Source organism: Rhynchophorus ferrugineus, unplaced genomic scaffold (genome assembly GCF_030347505.1).
Source record: "Rhynchophorus ferrugineus isolate W39M unplaced genomic scaffold, kcgeb_rfMv2 rfM1, whole genome shotgun sequence".
Classification (NCBI taxonomy): Eukaryota; Metazoa; Arthropoda; class Insecta; order Coleoptera; family Curculionidae; genus Rhynchophorus; species Rhynchophorus ferrugineus.
Genome location: NW_027472580.1, coordinates 17626437 through 17648786, shown reverse-complemented (window position 1 = coordinate 17648786; position 22350 = coordinate 17626437). Strand labels below are relative to the sequence as shown.

Genomic DNA, 22350 nt, shown 5'->3' with positions numbered 1-22350 from the left:
CTGGGGTCCGTTACCTAGCCTAGATGATTTGACAAATGTTTTAAGTAAACGATAAAAAGAACTATTGTCCCTGCTGGGAACCGAACCCGTGACATCGGTTTGGAAGCTAAACGCTTTAACCATTACACCATAGAAGCAGTTGTCTACAATATTTCTGCGAGGTCTTATATGCTATAGTTAGTGCTTAAAAAGCAAACTAAATGGCTTTTGCACTTTTGCACGATTTTCCGTCACATCAGCTCAGCAATAACATTATACCCAAATATCTTATTATTTTAGATAAAAAATATGTGAAAACTTTGTACGTGCCTTTAAAATTTGAGGTTTTCCCTCGATTTAACCCCCTTCCCCCCATCAGATCCTGATTTGTTTCCAATGGAACCACCTTGGAAGTGCACTCTTTCGAATAAAAAAAGAATTTTGAAAATCGGCCCACAATTGACGGAGAAATCGGCCAACATACTTTAAAAAAATATATACAGCCGAATATAGGAATTCTCTTCTCCTTTGTCGAAGTCGGTTAAACATCTTTGCAAAAGAAAAAAGGACATCTATCGAATGTACAACTCTGCACGTCTTTGAAAACCCATACGACTGAGAAGGAAATATTTAGTCACAAATTGAAACATGACTAAGCATAATATAGAGTGGAAAAATGTTTTCCAGCAGCATATAGCGAAAGTATAGCAGCAATGATAGCAAATATTGAAACCACATAAAAATTTGAAAATATTGTACTAGAATGTAAAAGCAAATATTGGATTTCTTATTTTTACGCCATTAAAAATGCTATTTTGTTTAAAGAAGCTGGTAAAATAGTTTTAAGAAAGTTCTTAAGATTTTTCAACTAAATATACATCTTCTAAGTAGGTAAGTATGAATCGGATGAGCTGAAGGTTTTTCAAATGGATTATATAATATTCAGGGGTTTACAGAAATATTAAGAAAATACAGTAAAACGAAGGGATTTTGGAGGGATTTTTGATTTTTAATTAATTAATGTGAGATTCTATAAGATAAAAGGGATTTGGTGAGTGGTTATAGGCAAATCAAAGGAAAATAAATGGTATGCTTTTTATTACATCTATTGATTGAAACTCATACATTATTTAACATTAAGATATTAAACATCAAAAAATCGATTAATATTACCTCCTACCACTTTAAATCCTATGTCGTCGATCCAAAATCTAACGTACCCTCTCAACCAGTACAAACAGGGATCTAGATGGTCCAGAATATAGATTATATGTTCGAATACTGTTTTTATCATGCTGTTATTGACGAGCCCTAAAAGGGTAGATAAATCTCTCTTGCGCCTGGAGTATGCTAGGTAAGCTTTGGCGTCGTATTTCTGTGATAGACCTTCCAACGAAGGAAAGAATGACGTAAAACTGAACAATGTTTGATCCAGTTTAACGATCTCACTGAGCACAAACTTGCAGGATGGATCGGACATGTCGAACTTCCGTATCTGCAACTTGGTGGCTTCAACTAATGATGTCGCTGAAAAAAAGGGATAGTTAGGAAACGATGAACAAATTAATGAGGTATAATTAATATAAACAAACTCATATTTCTAAATGTTTTAAGTACATATATGATAGGATTTTCGTGTGTTTAGTTCAGTGCCATTTTTATTAGATACATCATATACTTTTATGTATTTTGATAAATTGACTGAACTGATTAAATTTAATGGTTTTAACATTTATCTGCATAAAATAATAGTTTTTCTTTTAGTATTATTGAGTTTTTAAATGTAAAGGTATTATAGATCTTGGAACCGTCATAACTACATTTTCAACAATCATTACTCTTTTTTTAACACAGGCCCATCAAACTTTTTAGAAACTTATGCTGATATGCAACGGCGTATCTCAATTGTTGGTTTGATTTTAAAGAACGACCCAAAGATGGAAAAATGCAAGACTTCTTGGGCAAAAACCCAAGAGAGCTCTGGACAGCCAAAACATTTGAAGGCGTTACTTGATGAAAGAAGAATATGCAGAATTGTTGGGAGTAACACAAGAAACCAGTTCCAATCTCTTGAAAAACATGGGAATGTTACAATAGCTTGGATATTTTTTGCTGTACGAACCAAGAGATATTAAAAGGCGTTTGGTCATGTGTCAAATGCTGCGTCAGTGGTAAGGCAGGAAAGGTCTTTTTGCATTGTATTGTATATGTAAGGACCCATTACGATAATCCAAAGTGGGAGAAATCATGGGAACCACCGACCATGAATCAACATCAGCAATAAAGCCATAGTTCCAAGCTAACGATCTGTATTTTGTGGGATCAGCTTAGTGTGGTATACTATGAACTTCTAAAACCTAATTAAACCATCAATGGGGATCGTTATTGGAATATGAGCAAAGACACAACAATGTTATTTTTTAGCATGACCGGAGAAAACATAATTGAAAATATTAAAAAGAGAAGATTTGCCCTACCCGGCGTATTTTCCAGACTTTGTACCTTCTGATTACTACTTGTTTCGACTTGACGTGACCTGTCTGAGCAGCGCTTTATATCTTATAGAAATACCAAAAAATGGGTTCATTCGTGGATAACCTCGATACATCGTTATTATTTAATAAAGCTCTAGCAGTTATTACGCAATCATTTTTAATTATGTCATGGATTAGTTTTCTTTTCCATGAGAGGTATATATTGAATATTTATTAAGTATTTACGGTTATTGTTGACATCTTTAGTTTTAGGTTTTGTTTAAGTTCTATTGTATTGTCTATATTTATTATAGTATATTATTTAAAAATAGCAGTTAACATATTAAAATACGATAAAACATTTGTGGGGTATTATTCCATTCTGTTTGATTTTAAAACGAATTTACAAATTGCGATACATTCGACATCGTGATGACGTGAGACCTATTATTTTTAGTATTATTTTGAATGGATTATACAAGAGTTATACATATAGTCTGTTCAAAGTTATTTTGTACATACGTCATTTAAATTTGTGACATCAAAACGTTGCAAGGGCAACATCAACTCTGAGTTTTAGTTCAGTTTGGCTTTGATATACAACAAAATTCTAATCTAAATAAAATAATTGTACAAAAATGTTTTCAAATATAATCATAGAGAAATAGAGATATAACTTCATAGGAAATTTTGGGGAAATGTTTCGCGACGTCCAACATATAGATGTCGCTACTTTTATCTTATTACTTGCTTTAATTGCTATGCTGTAAGCCCCGACGGGATCTGATTGGCTCATTTCGTTTCTATGGTACGTTTGTTGTTTATTTATTTTTAACGCCATTTTCATTATGGCTCACATATGGAATAGCGCATTTAGAGATAAATTTATTAGTTCGTTACTACATATAAGTAGGTAGTATATAAAGTAAAGTGAATTATCGGTGTAGGGAGTGTTGTGTACCCGGATGCACAGATTGTAAAGAAATGCAGAATCGTTTTCGTTCGAAGAAGTATTTGGATGTCATTGAAAAATGGTTGATAATGTTAAAAATCCCAAACCGATTGGATTATGTATTTAAGAAAATTTATGATCGTTCCAGTATGTTTTGTTGTTATATATATATATATATATATATATATATATATATATATATATATATATATATATATATATATATATATGTTGAAGTGTCATCAATTTAATAACTACCTTGAGGGGTTCTTTTCATTAAAGAAAAAAGTTTAATTAGCCATATAAATATATTGGCTTAAGGCTACTTAACCAAGATGGTTTGTTTTGAATCTGGCTCTAGCTAGAATCTAGTATGTTTTAGAAATAATTTGAAGCGCTCAACATAACTTAATTTGTTTCATCTCATTGACCTTTAGGTGAAGAGGATGAACATGAATCTCTAAATATTTACATTCTATACAAAACGGGGATGAAATGAAAATACTGTCCCTAGGCTATCTCTTTTATTCTACGACACGTTCATAATAACAAAATTTTTGTTAAATAACAAAAGTAAATTTAAAACCCTTCAATTGTACATTACATAATAATCTTTCAGATAAAATATTAAAAGAAATAACAAGGTGCGCTATACTTTTGAGTAACAGGGCTTCAGCTTTCAGTATAAGGAAACAAAAAGACAGAACTCTGATAGATCCTATTAAATTGATGGCACTAAACAAATATGAAAAAGAAAAAAAGACGGAAGATAATTTTGATTTGCAATATACTAAAGTTTTTTTATGGTTTTATATATATGTATATAATATTTATATTTTATAGATAAATTTACATTATATATTTATATTTATATTTATATATTGTTATAGATTATATTTATATTTATTTATTTTTACATATTATATTTTTATTTATATTTTATTTAATAAATTTATTTGAGAAAAAAATTGTTTTTTATTTAAATTTCATTGATCAATTAAACATGACGTCAAGGCTGTCACGTGTCAAACATTACTAATGAGCCAATCAAATGTCTTCACAGTAAAATATTTCTCTTACAGGTGCCTATAATGAAGATTTAAATTGACCAATCAAATTACTTGAATAGCCAATTATGGCGCCCTGGATGTTGGGAACAGCAAAACTTTGCGCCAGAGTATCCCATTGACTTACATCTCTAGTACTCTATGAATATAATTTATTTTAACATTATAGTACGTCTAAAAACTACAGTTAATTATGCAGCCACAATAGTTTACAGGTTAGAGTTATAACCTCTTCACTATTGTTTTCAAGAATTTTGCATACGTCTGACAACTAATCAGACTGCATTGTGTCTCTTTTTAACTAGAATAAAATGAGAAGGAAAATATTGTCTGATTTTGAAACGAATTTACAAATTAGTGCAGGCAATACATTAAACGTCTTGATGGCGTATGTACAAAAAAACTTTGAATAGACTATACAGTGTGTTCCAGAGCAAGATGATATAAAATCGGGGATAAATAAATCATATAAAATTAAAGTATATGCATGCAATCTTTATTCAAAGAAATTCGATAACAATCTGTTTAAATTCGCAATACAATTGTTAGAATTAAGTGAGGAATCCGTGGATCTGATCCGCGAAGATGCTGAAGACCACTTTGTGCAGCCAAAACTTCAAGAAGCCCCTCACCCAATAGAAGCACGGTTCCGCGTGCTCCAATATTCGATCGACGTGGTCGTAGAAGATTCCAAGGAATTCGTTGTCGAATTTCGACAATAAGCTGGGCATGTTGCGCTTCTTGCGTTTAAAGCGATCGTCGGTGGTGTACTTGTCCGCCATGGATGAGAAGGTGGGGAACAGGGAGCTGAGGTCCAGCAGGTGGCGGTCGAATCGGATTATCTCGCTTAGCACATATTTGCAGGCCGGATCCGACACGTCGTACTTGCTGATCTGGTACTGTTGAGCCTTCGTTGGTGGAGGCAAGATAGCTGCAAAAAGATTTCTCTTTGTAAATAATCTTAATTTACACAATGTAAATGTTACTAATAAACATAAGAATGTGTTTGTTAAACTGGTCAGTAGAATACATTTTTAAGACAATGTTGAATATATTTCGTTACCCTTTATAATTAGATAAGTAAGGATATTCTATTCAGCAATACATCATATTTTTAGGTTACATGATCTGATTTATCAACTGGTTTAATTGTCATGTAAAATATAAAAAAGGTTGATGAGTTACGAGATTATTTATTGGTTTTTGTTTATACAGGGGATAGACAAAATAGTAAGAACACCAAATAATATGGTACATTTTGTTATATCATGATCACACTGTTTTTATGTTGATAATGAATTGATGAATCAATCTTTCCACACGTTTACATGTTGCACTACATGAATTGACTGAAAATGTCATTTCGAATCGTTACAAAAGCAACAGGAGATTTCATTGCTTGCTAGGTAAAAATAAGTGTTGTGACTAGTGATGAAAGGCGAGTTTACGACAATCCTAAATGCAACAAATTGGTAAAACATTAGTTAATTCATTATGAGAGTAGTCCATCTCTTCAACAAACTGGATCCACAACAAACTGGAATAACGATGGCCATAAAATTTTGCGGTTTGGTTGACGTTGATCATAAAGGTTGAGCTCAGCAAGGGGTAGTGTATAACGAGCTGCTAAAATCTATTGATCCTGTTACTGCAGGTATTTATCGACACCATTTGAACAAATGAAACCATAAGTTGCTACAAATAAGACCAGCAATAGAGAGTGACAGACATAAAGCCATCTTCTTGCATGACAACGCTCGGCCACACGTTGCAAAAGTTGTGAAGGATACACTGTTTCAGCTCGAATGAGCAGTTCTGCCGTACGTTGCGTACTCACCAGATACAGGGGTCTTGTGATTGCCACCTGTTCAGACCGATGCAGTAAGGCTTGGGTGGAATACGATTTTGAAATGCCAAAGAGTGCGAAAATGAATCGATGATACCAAACCAACATCGTTCTTTTGCCATGTTTCCAGAATGATGAGGAGAAATTGCAACAAATTAAGGAAAATACTTTGATTAATATATACTGGATCAATTTCAAATGCCTTCTTAAAGTGGAATAAAGTAAATAGGTTGTTCGGCAATAATAATATTCAAATTTTAGGTTACATGGTTTGATTGTTTGATCAAGTGGTTCAAATATTATGTGAAATGTAAAAAAAAATTGGTTGGTTAGAAGATTATTTATTTGTCTTTATGTGTGTACATATAGGTGATAGACAAAATAATAAGAACACGATACAATATACGATAGTACATTTTGGTAACACTACTTCTGTGTTAGTAACGCGACGCGTATTTATCGCTCAGTTTACATGCCAACTTTTGTAGGTTATATTTCAGCGTATTATAGGCAAATCGTTGGTCTTCGGTTAGCGGGAGCCTCTGTGACTTAAACAGCTAAGTTGTTTAACGTTTCATGAGCGACGGTATCCACAGCAATAACAGCGTACACAAAACATGGTAAAAAATCATCCGAAGAGGAATAGTGGGCGAAACCCAAAGTTAATTGACAGAGACCGATGGATATTAAAAGGGACTAAAAAGGATCCAATATGTTGCTAGTTGGTTCTGTACAAATAAAGTAATTAGTTGATTAGTAGTATAAAGTTGATCTAAAGTTAATGAATTATATAAAATACTCAACCCATTTCAATGGTACGAAAAATATCTAAGATATTGGACAAATTCCTGTTGAAATGTTAAAAGTAGTTTTAGAGAGAAAAACCTTAACCACATGCTTCGTTGAAAGAGCCTAAGAACAGAAAAAGTCTGCTCAGCCATATCCTTAGATGTAGTTTCAAGTTTTCGATAAATTTTAGCATGAAGAACACCTCCTTCATGTCCAAGTTTGAAGAAATGTTACAGAATTAGTACACCGAATTTAATACGCGAGATTCTTAAATCACAGACGGAATATTTCTATTTAAACAAGAGGAAGCATATTCAACAATAAAATAAAGTAGGTGTATCAAAAGGCGACGCCACAATGGACACCTTTTTTAAGGAAAGCAACAGCACAGCAACATTTACAGATACATTACGATACTAGCTATTAGAGACAGTCGCAAAGAAGTAACCAAAAAAGTGCAATAATCAAGTAACGATATAAATAACTGGACGATAACTAAAAAATACTTTCATTCCATACTACACGCATCAACAGAAGTGTCGCGAGATGAATCTTAACGCAAGACTCCATTGATATGAACATATTAAAACGAAAAGAAAAAAAACTTGAATAAAAATGCAATAAAATGTGTTCGATAATTGGAAAGAATCCTCAATATTTAAAAAACTATTTAAAATACTATACTAATACGTCCGAATATATTAGGCATATATTAAGACTGATAACAATTGCGTACCTTGATTTGAAAGTGGGGTGTTTAGTTTATAAATTAGATATATGATACTGTTAATGATAATAAATTTAAATTTTGGTTTTCTCAATTTAAAAATATTAACCAAAATCTGAAAGATTAAGTTTTAGAACTTTTACTTTTTACCATTAGCTCATACATTTTCTATTCTTCCTAGTAGAACGTCTTCATAACTAACTAAAATACTGAAGAAACTGTTGGTATATCACCATCATCAATCCATAGCCGGTGCTCGGGGAGAGTATCTATTTTTCAACCAGCACTAAGTCTGGCCACAGTTGGTGATCGGCTGCAACTGTGCTGGTCTCAGACAATTTTGTTAGTCTTTTATTCTTTAGATTATTTCCTATTATTATGATCTATGTTTTTTTCGGAGCTTCTGTGGGGAATTTCTTCACTTTACATGAATCATATCATTTCTAAATACTATCTCGCATCTAGCTTGAAAGTTCTCAAACTTACAGACGTCAAATTGTAACAGTGTCTAAGTCTCGGAATCATACAGAAAGATTCTTAAGATAAATCTTCGAAAAATGTTTGTCTTGTTTCTAATCAGTATTTGAGTTGTCAATATTTTGGTCTTTTAACTATTAATTCTCGAACAGTTTGTAGCGCTAACATAAGATTGGCCAAGGAGTTCGTAGCATCATACTGAACGCTAAGACTTTTTAAAAAACTTCTCGCATATTTGCATCCACTACTATACTGAAGAAGTTTAATAATTTTTAGGACGACATATTTGGCTGCCAAAGCTGCGCAAAGTTAGAGCCAATTTTTACAGTCGAAGTAGAATGAAAAGAATAAATACTGGAGAATTTACAGTAGAATGAAAAGTAATAAAACGGATTATCGAACCCGTTTCATGTTTAAAACGTCTCTCCATAAACTAGCGAAGTGCGAAAAACGTATATACATAGCCGCGATTCGCTATAAATCCTGTCTGTTTTTTTGGTATGACACTCTGAAATTGAACGAAATGTAATGGTAAGTTGGAACGATTTCTTAAAGAGGAATTATATCTGAAAGAAATAACACTTTGATAGGTTCCAATATATAGCACGATGGATATAAATCTTTTACCACCTGATCTAGCAATTATAATTTTATTGCATTTCAGAAAATTTGTCGATGACTGTTTTACTGTGTTTGTCATTGCACTATTTTTATAAATCATTCTTTTATCATTACTCTATATCATTGTATTAATTATATAATAACGAGAGCAATATTGTAATAAATTTAATGAAACTATAAGATGAAAATTAAAATTCTATATCAGTTTTATCAAAGAATCTTTATTTTAATCATGCGTTAGTTACACGTTTGTTATGAAAAGAACGTTTGGACTTGATCTTGTATCACTTTCGAGTAAATGTTACTCTTGACGTAACTCCTGAAACCCTTAAACAAATAGAGACACTCGGGTATGAAGCGCACGACTTTTTTTAAGTGACCGAACAACTGGGCCGTCTTGCGGTGCTCTAAGATCTTCACCATGAGTTTAACGCCGGGTCCTCCAACCACCGACAGCAGTCCCAGCTGTCTTTTGTACCGAAGTTTATCCACGTTGTATTTTTTGGCGAAGGCGATCAGTTTCGGGAAATATGCGGTCAGTCCCAAATAATCGTTATCGGTTTTTATCAGCTCGGCCACGATGTATTTGCAAGCTGGCTCAGAAAAATCGAACGGCTGTATTTCGTAGAAATTCTGAGCGGTACATGTAACTGAAAATAAAATATTATCATTGTTGTTTCAATGGTGTACTCAGTGGTTAAATGATTTTTGCTAGCGTTAGGAACTTTCGACTGAAATTGACTATCGACTGTTTAGTAATTGAAATAGAATATGCATAGAGGGTTTACTTAAATAGGCGAAACCAAGGAAATATTTTGCCTGGTCCATTCAGTGGTGGCTCTGGGACCACTTTTTTGATTGGTTCATTTTAATTGGCCTACAAAGGAATTTGATTGGCTCATTTCTATAACGCGATTGTTTGATTAAGTTTGTTTACGATGCCATTTTTGGGTGTCTGGTATAAAGTATGATCAGCATTCTTGTGTCTTAAATATATTATTTGATTTCAATGTACGTTCATTCTCAAAAGTGTTGTGTATCCAGTGTATGTGATGAAATAAACAACCAGACATAGTTTTCCTTGGAAGTTAGCTAGATTAAGAATGTGTGCGACTTAACATTGCTTTTATCTGGTACGTATACAATTATTTATATAAAGCATTTGTGTTCATATACATTATTATTTACAGGAATACAACATAAGAAATCATGAAAATGAAAAATTTTTGTTACCCTTTGAAAAGTTGTTTGTAAAGTGCCATCAATTTGAAATTTAACTATTTTGAAGGGGTTCATTTACTTGAAACAAATGTATAATGGTTAAGATACTTACAAGTATTTAATTATAATTAATATTTTGGCTTAAGACTCCTTAACCAAGATAACCTTTTCAACAACAATATTAATAAAATGCATTAATACAACATAATATAATACAATTTGCACACCAACAAGATGAGCTTGATTTTATAAACAAGAGATTATCATGATTGTTTTATTATATTGTTAATAGATGATTAAGCTGTCTTTTTAACTCCTCCATTTTACCACAACGAGAGTACAGCAGTAATTTTGAAATATATCATATTTGAATTTTTTGTTGCTGTTCTTTAAAATATTACCTTTTGGTATGTTTTCTCTATTTTGATGGATATCATACGATTAACAAGTAAGTAAAATATTAACAGACACAGACTTTCAGCTATGCTGTTTTTCTTTCAGTATTAGGGAACAAAAAGATAGAAAATTAACTTTAATACATCTTATTTGAAAGGGAAAAAGAGGTATAGATAATTTTAATTATGTTTCCCACGTAATATGTTATGTTTTCAATTAGATCGCAACCATTTTTATATCCACATTTAATAATTTTTTATTTATATTATTTATATAGAATTTTATATTAATAAATGGTTTTGAAAAATTACATTTTGGTTTTATTTGAAATTTAATTGGTCAGTAGAATGTGACATCAGAGAGAGAATCGTTGACCAATGAAACGCTCTCCTTTTAAAATATTTTAATTACAGGTGCCTGTAATGGTAATTTGAACTAAGCCTTTCTGCTGAGACCACGCCAAACAATTCTGAAATTATTTGTATTAAGTTAACACTCTATATATTACTCCATGGTAATTGACTACTTTTTATTATCGACTGTTTCAGTCGCTATTTTTGGTTCGACTGGTTGTTCCACTTTTTTTAGTAACTGTTTCAGTCGACTGTTTTCAGTCGCTATTTTCGGCCCGACTGATTTTATTACTATTTATTATAGACTGTTTCAGTCGTGTACTTTTAGTCTACTAGTATTATTCGACTTTTAACATTCGGACTCTGTTGTCCTATCCGCGACTTTGACAAAAATGTTCCGAATTTATGCTTTCATAGATTTATATGTAATATATATAGTTTTATGGTTTTTTGGTAGTTTGCTTGTAAATATCAATATATTGTATATTAATATAGCAGCATTTTGGAACGATATTTCAATATTGTTAATGTAGTAGGGTAAAAAGATTAAAATTGTAAATAATAAATAGTAAAATACTTTTGACTGTTTTTATGGCAATAATGGCTTTTTGGTTTGGATCTAACTCTCTCGATTTTTGTTAAAAAATATTTCCGTTCAATAATAAATAGAGCATTTATTTATTATTTATTATTATTTAAGTTCTATTGTATTGTCTATATTTATTATAGCATATTATTCAAAAATAGTAAGTAACGTATTAAAATACGATAAAACATTTGTGGGGTATTATTCCATTCCATAGAAGAATTTCATTCCTTTTTACGGATCCACAGAACATTCAAATATAAAAGTAATCCTACTTCCTTTCAAATTAAATTATTAGTTGCTAATTTGCTGTTAATAGCATTCAGTAATTATATTTTTCTTTTTCTTTTAAAAAGTTAGTAAGTGACGGAATATGTACATCTCCTTCTCGCTTATACTACCTTTGGAAAATAATATAAGCACATATAAAATTAACTGCTCCAAGCAATTATCTCCGTCCTTTCCTTCCTCACAATTTATATAGGAAAGGCATCGTACATCTTCGTCTGACATCACGAACTGAAAAAAAAAACAGTCGAACCGTGCATTTTAGTTTTTTGACTATCGACGGTTTTGCGATTATCGACTGTTTCGGCTGTTCGCTAATTATTGCCTTTGGCGGTTTTAAATATTATTATTAAGTATTTGCATATATTTTGATCAGAAATGTAAATCAGCGAAGTATCAATGTCAATAACTCTTAATTAACCTAACCATAGAAAAACGTCACCAAATTGTTGGTTTTGGGAATTATCTACTGTTTAGTAATTGACTACTGCTACTATCGACTGTTTCAGTCGCTATTTTCGGTCCGACTGATTTTACTACTTTTTACTATCGACTGTTTCAATCGAGTACTTTCAGTGGCTATTTTTGGTTCGACTAATTTCATTCGACTGGTTTTTGACATCCTGGCTTTGCCGTCTTAGCCGCGACCTTTCAAATAACGTCCCGAATTTACGCTTGCACAGATTTATATGTATTATATATGCTTTTATGTTTTGTTTGTAGTATAACAGTATAATTGTTCAAGCCTTTGAATGTGAAAAATTCTTTCATTGAAGTTTGTTTTGACGAATAATAATCTTTATTTAATATTTAATTTACAAAATTATTATTATATTAAGAAAAAGAAGAATTAATTATTTTTTTAGCACCTGGAAAGTAGCTCAAATAATAATGATTTTCAAAGCAGGGAAAACACCAGAAGATGTCCTACCAGCCTATAAGTTTATTACGGATAGTTTCAAAAGTTTTTGAGAAACTCTATATAAAAAGGCTCAATTTTATAATAAAGAAGAGAAAGATCAATCCAGAACACCAATTTGGGTTTCGCAATAAGCATGGAATAGTAGATCAAGTGCATAGACTTGTTAACAAAATAAATATGGACTTAACTGCTAAAATTGCTCGATGCTTGAATTGCAGGTTAAATTAAAGAAACATCTCCTTCATCCGGATTATGAGCTGCTAAAATATTGCCTCACAGATCGTCATTTTACTGTAACACTACGCGATGAACATACCGAATTACATGCAATATATTCAGGAGTTCCGCAAGGTAGTGTACTGGGTCCAGTACTATATCTCCTGTATATAGCCGATCTACCTACTACAAAAATAGCCTCTGTGGCAACATACGCAGAGGACACGGCAGTATTAGCCCTCAAGAAGATACAGCCATAGCATCGACTAACCTACAAACACACCTAAATCAAATACAAATGTGGCTGAAAAGAAGGCGTATAAAAGTCAAGAAAACAAAATTCAGTCATAACTCTTATAGTCCGTAGAGGAACATGTCCACCAGTCTATATCAATTATCAACGTCCGCAAGTAGAGCATGATAAATATCTTGGTATCCACTTAGATCGATGCCTAACTTGGAAGAAGCACATACTCGTCAAACGGAAACAACTTGGACTTAAAATCTGCCAAATGTATTGGCTTATCGGGCAGAAATCCAAGTTATCATTAGATAACAAGTTATTATTGTATAAATCTATACTCAAGCCTATTTGGTCACAACATGGAATCCAACTATGTGAAACCGCTAGCTAGTCTAATATATCCATCATACGACGGTTTCAAAATAAAGTGTTGCGTCCCATTGTCGATGCTCCGTACTATGTTTCGCGATATTTATCTAGAACCAATAACGGGTGTAACTCTACGTGTTTGTGTGAAGTACTTCGAATGAGTTTCAGTGCATCCCAATGTACTCGTTAATCAGTTAAATATACGAAGTGACACTAAAGTGCCTAGTTTAAAACATCTAACGCCATCCGATCTGATTATTGGACATATATAGATTTTAGAATAAGCTTTAGAATAAGACTAATTAATTAAAATAGTATTTTATGCAAGAGCTCATTTAATGAAGTGATTTTCTACATGCCATATATATATATATATATATATATATATATATATATATATATATATAATATAAACAAAACCAATACTTATTGTCCTCTGGGCAAATTGTGGAATTAATAAGAGTATTAAAAAAATATTTAAAAAGTGTGCTATGGTTAAATAGTTGATAAAGATTGATTGAAAAAATACGATACAAATATTTAGTAGTCAATATTATATTAATTTTTTTACCACCAATTCAAACATGTGAAATATTAAAATAATTTTACATTATTCAAAATCAAACTGTTCTTTTGGGCGTAATAGAATCCAGCAGTTACATCTTTTCTTTTCTTTCCCAAAGAAAGTTTTAGAAAGAATACAGACATTTCCATCTCACTTATCATACGGTTAAAAAACATTTGCAAGTACACGTTAAAATGAAATATATTATTTACATTCTTACTTTCCAAATATTGAAATGTGATGGAATATATTTGGAATCATTATTCCATTCCTTTTTTCATACTGCCACTTGCCAATTTAATATCTATTGAATAATATCTATACAGCTAAGATAATTAACAATTAACTATGTCCTTTACTCTTTCAAAATTAATACGGGAAGGAATTCGTCTATTTCCGTCTGTTCTCATGGATAAAAAAATAGTCGAAGTGTACATTTGACTGATTAAAAGTGCTAATTTTGATGTCAATGACAAAGAATGGTCTGGTTGACCAAACAATTCTAAGACAATTCAACAAGACTCTCTGGAAAAACTCTCTTTCAGGAAGCTTAACATTTTATGAATTAACTCTTTCCAGACACCTACATGTGATGGGAAAGGTCCAAAAAGAAGGAAAAATGGCTACCATACGAGTAAGAGGAGCTTTGATTGCTTGTCAGGTAAAAAAAAAGAGTATTGTATTGAAGAGACTGGTGGTGAAAAATAGATCTACGACAATCCGAAGCCCAAAACTGATTAATTCATCAAGAATTTCGCCCACGTCAAAATCAAAGATCCAGGTTCATAAAGTCATACTGTGTATATAATGAGAATCAGAAAAATCGATTGACACCATTTGCTAATCGACGTCATTTAAACAAATTGAATCATATGTTGTTAAAAAAGACTAACAATAACGAGTAACAGACGTAAAGCTATCCTGTTGCAAAGCAACGGTCAGCCGCACGTTGTAAAAGTTGTGAAGGATACACTGTTTCGTTGCATTCCGTGATGATAGATGCACAAGGCTTAGCTGGTACATGTTTTTGAATAGAAGTGCGAAAATGAATCGCTACAAAATCAACATCGTTTTTTCGTCACGTTTCCATAGTATTTTAAAAAATGTTGTTAAGTATTAGTGTATATAGTAATATTAATTATCTTGGAAGTATATTTGTAAAATAACAAGAATAAAATAATATATTTACTCAAGATCTGAATTAAGTAGAATACGCTGTTATATTTTTCAAAAATATACAAACATAGAATACGGTTTTATTGGGTTTAGCATATCAAAAAATATTTACATTGCATTACTGGCATATAGGAAATTTTCCATGACAATTTTCTATAAATATATGATATTGTTGGTAAACATATTTGTCGATGGTGATGGCATCATCATTAACATCATCAACAATCGACATAGATGACATACATATTATACATCATATAACTGCATCAAAAGACATCAAGCGGTGTTAAAAAAAGACACGATTGTGAGGTTTAATTATGATTACCAAAATGAGAGAGAATATGACCAGTAAATGTTTCATACAATTGAATAGTTTCACAAGCATAAGACATTGTTAAGCATAAGATATTGTTTTATTGACATCAAATGTTGTTCACATTATGCCATGTCGGTATCAGAAGTCATTTAATCAGTCTCATTTTTAAAGAAGTAAGTTGCCTTTAATCAAAAACTTTCGTCAAATAATGATATGTTGTGGATAAACATGTTTATTAACAAACATAATTGGATTGTTTGAACTTCAAAGATGGAAATCTGGGCGATAAGCGAAGCTATCAAGGCAAAAATTGAGATTTGTAATTTAGGATGAGGTTTTAAAAAATCAGTATCGTTATATTGATGTTAAATAATCCATTCAACGAAATCTCTTTGATATGTATAATTTATTCGGTTTAATTTCTTGTGAAAATGAAAGCATGGATATGCATATAGTGAGCATAGGTTACAGAGAGCTTTTTAACTTAAATTTGACTCATTAGACTCAGACTCAAACTCAAACACTGTTCTGGTTAGCCGGAAGATACTTTCAACTTGATTAAAATCAAAGAGATTGGTTAATCAGTCTTTCATAAAGTCAATTTGGGCCTATGGGATACAAATATGGAGTTACATTAAAACATGAAAACAACTAGTAATCCAACGCTGCCAAAACAAATTTCTACGATTAATTACCAATCCTTATCGATACGTAACCAATAAACAGCTGCACGATGAACTCGAAATCAAATGGATTTACGAAGTTACTCAAGATTTCGACTTAAAGCATGAAATAAGGTTGCTAAATCACAGCAACGTGGAAGCAACACAGCTACTGAACAACTTACAGGAAATCAGAAGATTGAAACGAATCAAACTAGACGAACTTGTAACATATAGTGTAAATTGTTACTCCTAACTTTAGTTTAATTAATTTTAATGTGGGAAATATATTTTGATGTATTTTATTCTGTACTTGCCTGGCTTGTGTATTGATCCAAGTACAACAGAATAGTAGTAATGAATTAATTTATAAATTAAGATTGTAAGCATATCATAACTAAACATATCTAATATAAGATGTAATTAAAAAAATTGATATTTCTATATTTTAACCAATACTCTTGAACAGTGCTTCATCATTAACATTTCTCAGCTTCCTCAATTTTTATTTTCTTCAATCTCTTCGCATTTGAGGAAGGTTGAATCAATATTTCGACCATATTTTCAACCAAATCTTGAAACTGCGGTATTCAAATTTATCGTTCTATTATGAAGAAGAGCTATTTCCTTGTACAGTGCATAATTTTTACTAACAACGAACTGTCAGGTGCTAAATATTTTGTGTATAATATTTTTAAGTTTGGTTAATTGTTACACTATAATATTTTTTGGCATAGGAAAATTACAATATTAAAATGCTAGAAAATTAGTTAAAATCATTTAAACAAATATGTTTGTTATATATTTTTAATTTGTCGTTATATTATATTAAAATAATGTTTTTAAAATACATAATGAGTAGTATATATAAATAAACTACTAAAATTAAAAATAGTTTTTAAAACTAGATTATTAAAATAGAATTTTAGAAGTATATTAAAAAGTAGTTCATAACATAATAAAATATACTTACCTTTTCCATAATACATTTTTATTTTCACTTGTCACATTGTTCTTTAGATAACAATTCAGATATCATTTAATTTAAAAACCAGAAATATTGGTTTTTATGTTATGAATTTTGTAACTTCATCGATAACATGTTAAAATTTAACTGAAAGTATCAATATATATATATATATATATATATATATATATATATATATATATATATATATATATATATATATATATATATCACGATTCTTACAAAATGGATTCCGAAATATTTTTTGCAGCATTTTTGGTTAATTAGAACTTTTTCTCTTTTGTCGAGTTATCACGAAAAGTATATGTAGTCGTTGTAGCTATATACATATGACGTTATAACAGGTCAATTGAAAAGTCCCCAGCCTGACACATAGATGGCGCTACTAGAATTAAATCCATATGTTTTTTATTTAGCCTTAATCCTTAAAAGATTTCGGATTATTGGTTTGTTAATTATAACATTTTAAGTGGAGCAACTTTTGTTATTGTGAAAAAAATGGATAAAAAGCAATTTCGCGTGTTGATAAAATATTGCTTTTTGAAGGGAAAAAATACAGTTGAAGCAAAAACTTGGCTTGATGCCAAGTTTCCGGACACTGCCCCAGGAAAATAAACCATCAAGGATTGGAATGTTATGTTTAGACGAGGTGAAATGAGCACCGAAGACGGTGAACGCAGTGGACGCCCAAAACAGTTTGTTAAACGACGAAAACATTTTAAAAATCCACAAAATGATTTTGAATGACCGTGAACTGAAATTGAATGAAACAGCAGACACTCTCAATATATCAACTGAACGTATACATCATATCATTCACGAATATATGGGTATGAGAAAACTCTGTGCAAAGTGGGTGCCGCGCAAACTCACTTTTGACCAAAAACAACGACGAGTTGATGATTCGGAGCAGTGTTTGAAGATGATCAAGCTAAATAAACCCGAGTTTTTGCCTCGATATGTGACAATGGATGAAACATGGCTCCATCATTTCACTCCGAAGTCCAATCGACAGTCATCCGAGTGGACTGCCCACGATGAGCCCGTTCCAAAGCGTGGGAAAACGCAACAGTCAGCTGGCAAGGTTATGGCGTCTGTATTTTGGGATGCCCATGGAATAATTTGCATTGTCTACCTTGAAAATGGAAGGACCATTAACAGCGACTATTACATAGCGTTATTGGACCGTTTGAAGGACGAAATCGCCGAAAAACGGCCGCCTTTAAAGATAAAAAAGTGCTGCTTCACCAAGACAATGCACTGTGTCAAAAATCCAAGGATTGGGCTTCAAATTGCTTCCTTATTCACTGTATTCTCAAGATCTGGCCTCGAAAGAATGCTCGCTGGGAAAAATTTTTTGTCGAATGAAGAAGATGAACGATCGACGAAACTGAGGCCTATTTTAAAGCAAAGTCGTACTACAAAAATGATATCGAAAAGTTGGAGGGTCGCTATAATCAGTGTATCACCCTTGAAAGGAATTATGTCGTATTAAATAAAACTAATTTTGCCAAAAATATGTGTTTTACCATGGTAGGCCGGGGAATTTTCAATTGACCTGTTGTATACTAAAATTTATGAGTAGTTGAGGAATAATGGCATAATGTAGTGTATAGTGTTATTAAAAAGATAACAAATGAAGCTTTGTTATACTCTCTCTTAATAGTCTAAATTTGTTGTAATTTGCTTAATAGTAACATGTATAATAATTCTAATATTTTAGCGTCTAAGCAAGCATTAAAAGAAAGAGTTTATTAACTTACCCGCCAAAAGACATAAAGTAACGAAACCAAATTTAATAACCATCTTTAGTATTTTCTTGATGTTTTTACGTGATACATCAAATAATGTGTGACGGGCTGCGGCTATATTTATATAATTTATAGAATATTTATAACATAAAAGATTTCGTAAGTAGTAATAACAATAAAAATTAGTTAATAAAATTAATACTTTTATGTTACGCCTAAATTTTAACGCATTAAATTGCAATATTAAATATATAATTAAAAAATAACTATATTTTAATATACTATTGTTTCAGTGTTGCATATGCCAACTTTTCAGTTAATTCCAGATTTAATTATATTCGATAAATACATTATTAATTTTCGTTTATTAGGTGGTTGCATATATTCTATTCATTTTTTCACTTTAAAAATATATTTATTGAGAAAAAATTGTACCATTGTATATATATATCACTACATAGTATAAAACAAAGTCGCCTTTTCTGTCCCTATATCCCTATGTGCGCTTAAATCTTTAAAACTACGCAACGGATTTTGATGCGGTTTATTTCAATAGATAGAGTGATTCAAGAGGAAGGTTTGTATGTATAATACATGCATAATATACTAAGGCAACATTGCTAATTTTAGAGGTTTCTAACGTGATGTCGTAAATTAACCTATTTTTTTAGGCTTATTTAGCAATTAGCAAAAACGCTGCCTAACCCTACGAGTTAGATCAAATTAATGTACTACAGTATTGTACACCATAAAAAGGTCTACAAAAAAGTCCGCGATGGTATATGTTTATCTTTTAGGGATAACCCACATTAACCATTTTTATTGTTTACTTTTTACGTGAGAAAATGGCTTATTTACGAAGCTATTTTAAGCAATACGGCATTAATCCTTATCGAATTAAGTACCTTAAATACAGTGTGCAATTAATATAGATCAATAGGGTTCCTTACAGCATGTAAATTAAACAAATATTTTCGGAGATATTACAAATTTAAAATTTGCGTTTAAAAATGTGTAATGTAATAAAAATTGTATGAATTTAGATATTCCAAAGATAGCAGGAAATCTTCATAGTAAGTATAGGGGAAGAGGAATTGTTTTACTCCAAATTTAATGCGTGCAGGCCAAGGGCAGTAATGAATGAACCAAAAATACTGGATCGATTTTAATCATGTTTTCATTGAGTGACATAGGCATATATATTTTATGCCCGTGCAAAGTCGGAGCGGGCCGCTATGTTTTTATATACAACGTTCATATTTTTTCTGTAGTGTATTTAATTTAGTATCAGCATTGCACCTTTCGAAGCCGGGGCGGGTCGCTAGTATATATATATATATATATATATATATATATATATATATAGTCAAAGCATTTGTCAACATTTCCTACAAACTTCTCCCATATTTCTAGTCACTGCTATGGCGATATCGTCTTGAAAGAATGATGATAGTTTGGCAGCGATCTATTCATCAATCTATTTTCACACCTCTTCGGTATTTTGAAAATGTGTACTATCCAAGCCATGGTTTTTTTTTGCCTCAAACCGGGGAATCATGTTGCGGATACCTGTCTCTGGGTTACCCACTAAACCCCATCCTATTAGCTGATCCAATAACCCTAACTGATACTTCTTACCGTCAGTAAGGAGGGTGCCCGTAACCAGTAACACCGTTAAGAGGCACAAGGGCCAGGCAAGGACATGGCGATGTTATCACACCACGCAGTTTGCGGTACATGAGTAATCGCTCGCCGGGTAAGGTCGAGACAATTTGGAGTTAGAGCAGGACGGGGTAGTGTTGGCTATGATAAAATAAGGCTACGAATAGCCGAATGTGTTATTGGCCTAAAATATCAGCCAGCTCGGTAATACATCTATTCCCCGAGAGACGAAGAGTGGAGAAATATCTCGGGTAGAGCTCGGATATAAAATCGTGAACTTGGGAGAGGTCTGTTTCTCCATAAATTTGATTATTCCTGACGAACCAGGGGGCATCGATTATTCTTCTGAGAATTTTGTTTTGAAAAACTTGAAGACGTCCCACCTGGCTAGGTGATACGTATTTGAGACAGACACTGGAGCTGTATAGAACGACTGATCGAACCAGCATCTTGTACAGGTGAGATTTTATTGAGGGAGGAAGCCTGTTGATCCTGTTGATAAGCGGGAACAGCAAATTAATAATATCTTGACCTTTATGGAGGGACCTTTGAATCTGGGAATTCCACATTTAAACTTGCGATCGAAGACAAGACCGAGATAGGTGGTTTCTTCTGACCATGAGATTTCGGCATTCTCGATTTTAAGACGCGAAATGCTCGGGGAAAAAGGCTTCTTGTGGAAGAAGATGGCCTGAGTTTTGGATGTGCGGTGCCACTCTTGAAGAAGTAAAGTAAGCAGTGTCGTTTGCGTAAAGAGCTGCCTCAGCTTGTAGTCTTCTAGGGATATCTTAAAGAAAAACACTAAATAAAGCGGGTGCCAGGGGGGAGTCTTGTGGAACTCCTGCGTCGATGGTTTTCCGGCTAGAGAGAATATCTTTAATCTTCACTTGGAACGATGGTCCTGACAGAAATTATTTTATAAGAGCTGTTAGGTCATCGGGTAGACCTAACCGGATGCATTTCGCCATTAAGCCTTCGTGCCAAACCTTGTGAAAGGCTTTGTTTAGGTCCAAGAAGACCGCTTCAAGTATTTCATGGCGGTTAAAAGCACAGTTGATTTACACTTACAATACCAGAACTATCTTCGATCATACGGATCGATCTAATTTAACAAACTTGACTAATAACAGGCCTATAGAAAAGTCCCCGGTCTGACACATAGATGGCGCCACTATAATTAAATCCATATGTTTTTTTAGTTAGCCCTAACCCTCAAAATATGCGTGAGCGTGAAGCGTGAAGCAAAAACTTGACTTGATGCCGACTTCCCGGACACTGCCCCATCAAGAATTGGACTGCTAAGTTTGAACGTGGTGAAATGAGCACCGAAAACGGTGAACCAAGTGGACGCCCAAAAGGGGTTGTTATCGACGAAAACATTAAAAAAATCCACAAAATTATTTTGAATGACCGTAAATTGAAATTGAATCAAATAGCAGATACTCTAAAGATATCAACTGAACGTGTACATCATATCATTTACGAATATTTGGTTATGAGAAAGCTCTGTGTGGGTCAGCCAAAGTGGGTGCCGCGCAAGCTCACTTTTGGCCAAAAACAATGACGAGTTGATGATGTGTTTGAAGATGATCAAGCGTAATAAACCCGAGTTTTTGCGTCGATATGTGATAAAGGATGAAACATGGCTCCATCATTTCACTCCGAAGTACAATCGATAGTCATCCAAGTGAACTGCACAAGAT

At 32.4% G+C, this 22350-nt stretch overlaps 1 protein-coding gene across 3 annotated transcripts; it reads right to left on the bottom strand.

The window, feature by feature from the left end:
• Positions 1 to 1060: 1060 nt before the first annotated feature.
• Positions 1061 to 19150, bottom strand: LOC143195674 (uncharacterized). 3 transcript variants are annotated; one of them, XM_076403080.1, is made up of 2 exons: positions 18998 to 19150; positions 1061 to 1506 (listed from the first exon to the last, which is right to left on the bottom strand). In XM_076403080.1, the coding sequence occupies exons 1-2, from the start codon at positions 19038 to 19040 to the stop codon at positions 1124 to 1126; spliced, it is 426 nt and encodes a 141-aa protein (XP_076259195.1). In that variant the 5' UTR covers positions 19041 to 19150; the 3' UTR covers positions 1061 to 1123. The 3 variants fall into 3 exon arrangements, with proteins under 3 accessions (XP_076259195.1, XP_076259202.1, XP_076259188.1); XM_076403087.1 differs by lacking the exon at positions 1061 to 1506 and adding an exon at positions 4947 to 5403; XM_076403073.1 differs by lacking the exon at positions 1061 to 1506 and adding an exon at positions 9127 to 9582 and having other exon boundaries at positions 18998 to 19126.
• Positions 19151 to 22350: the final 3200 nt, after the last annotated feature.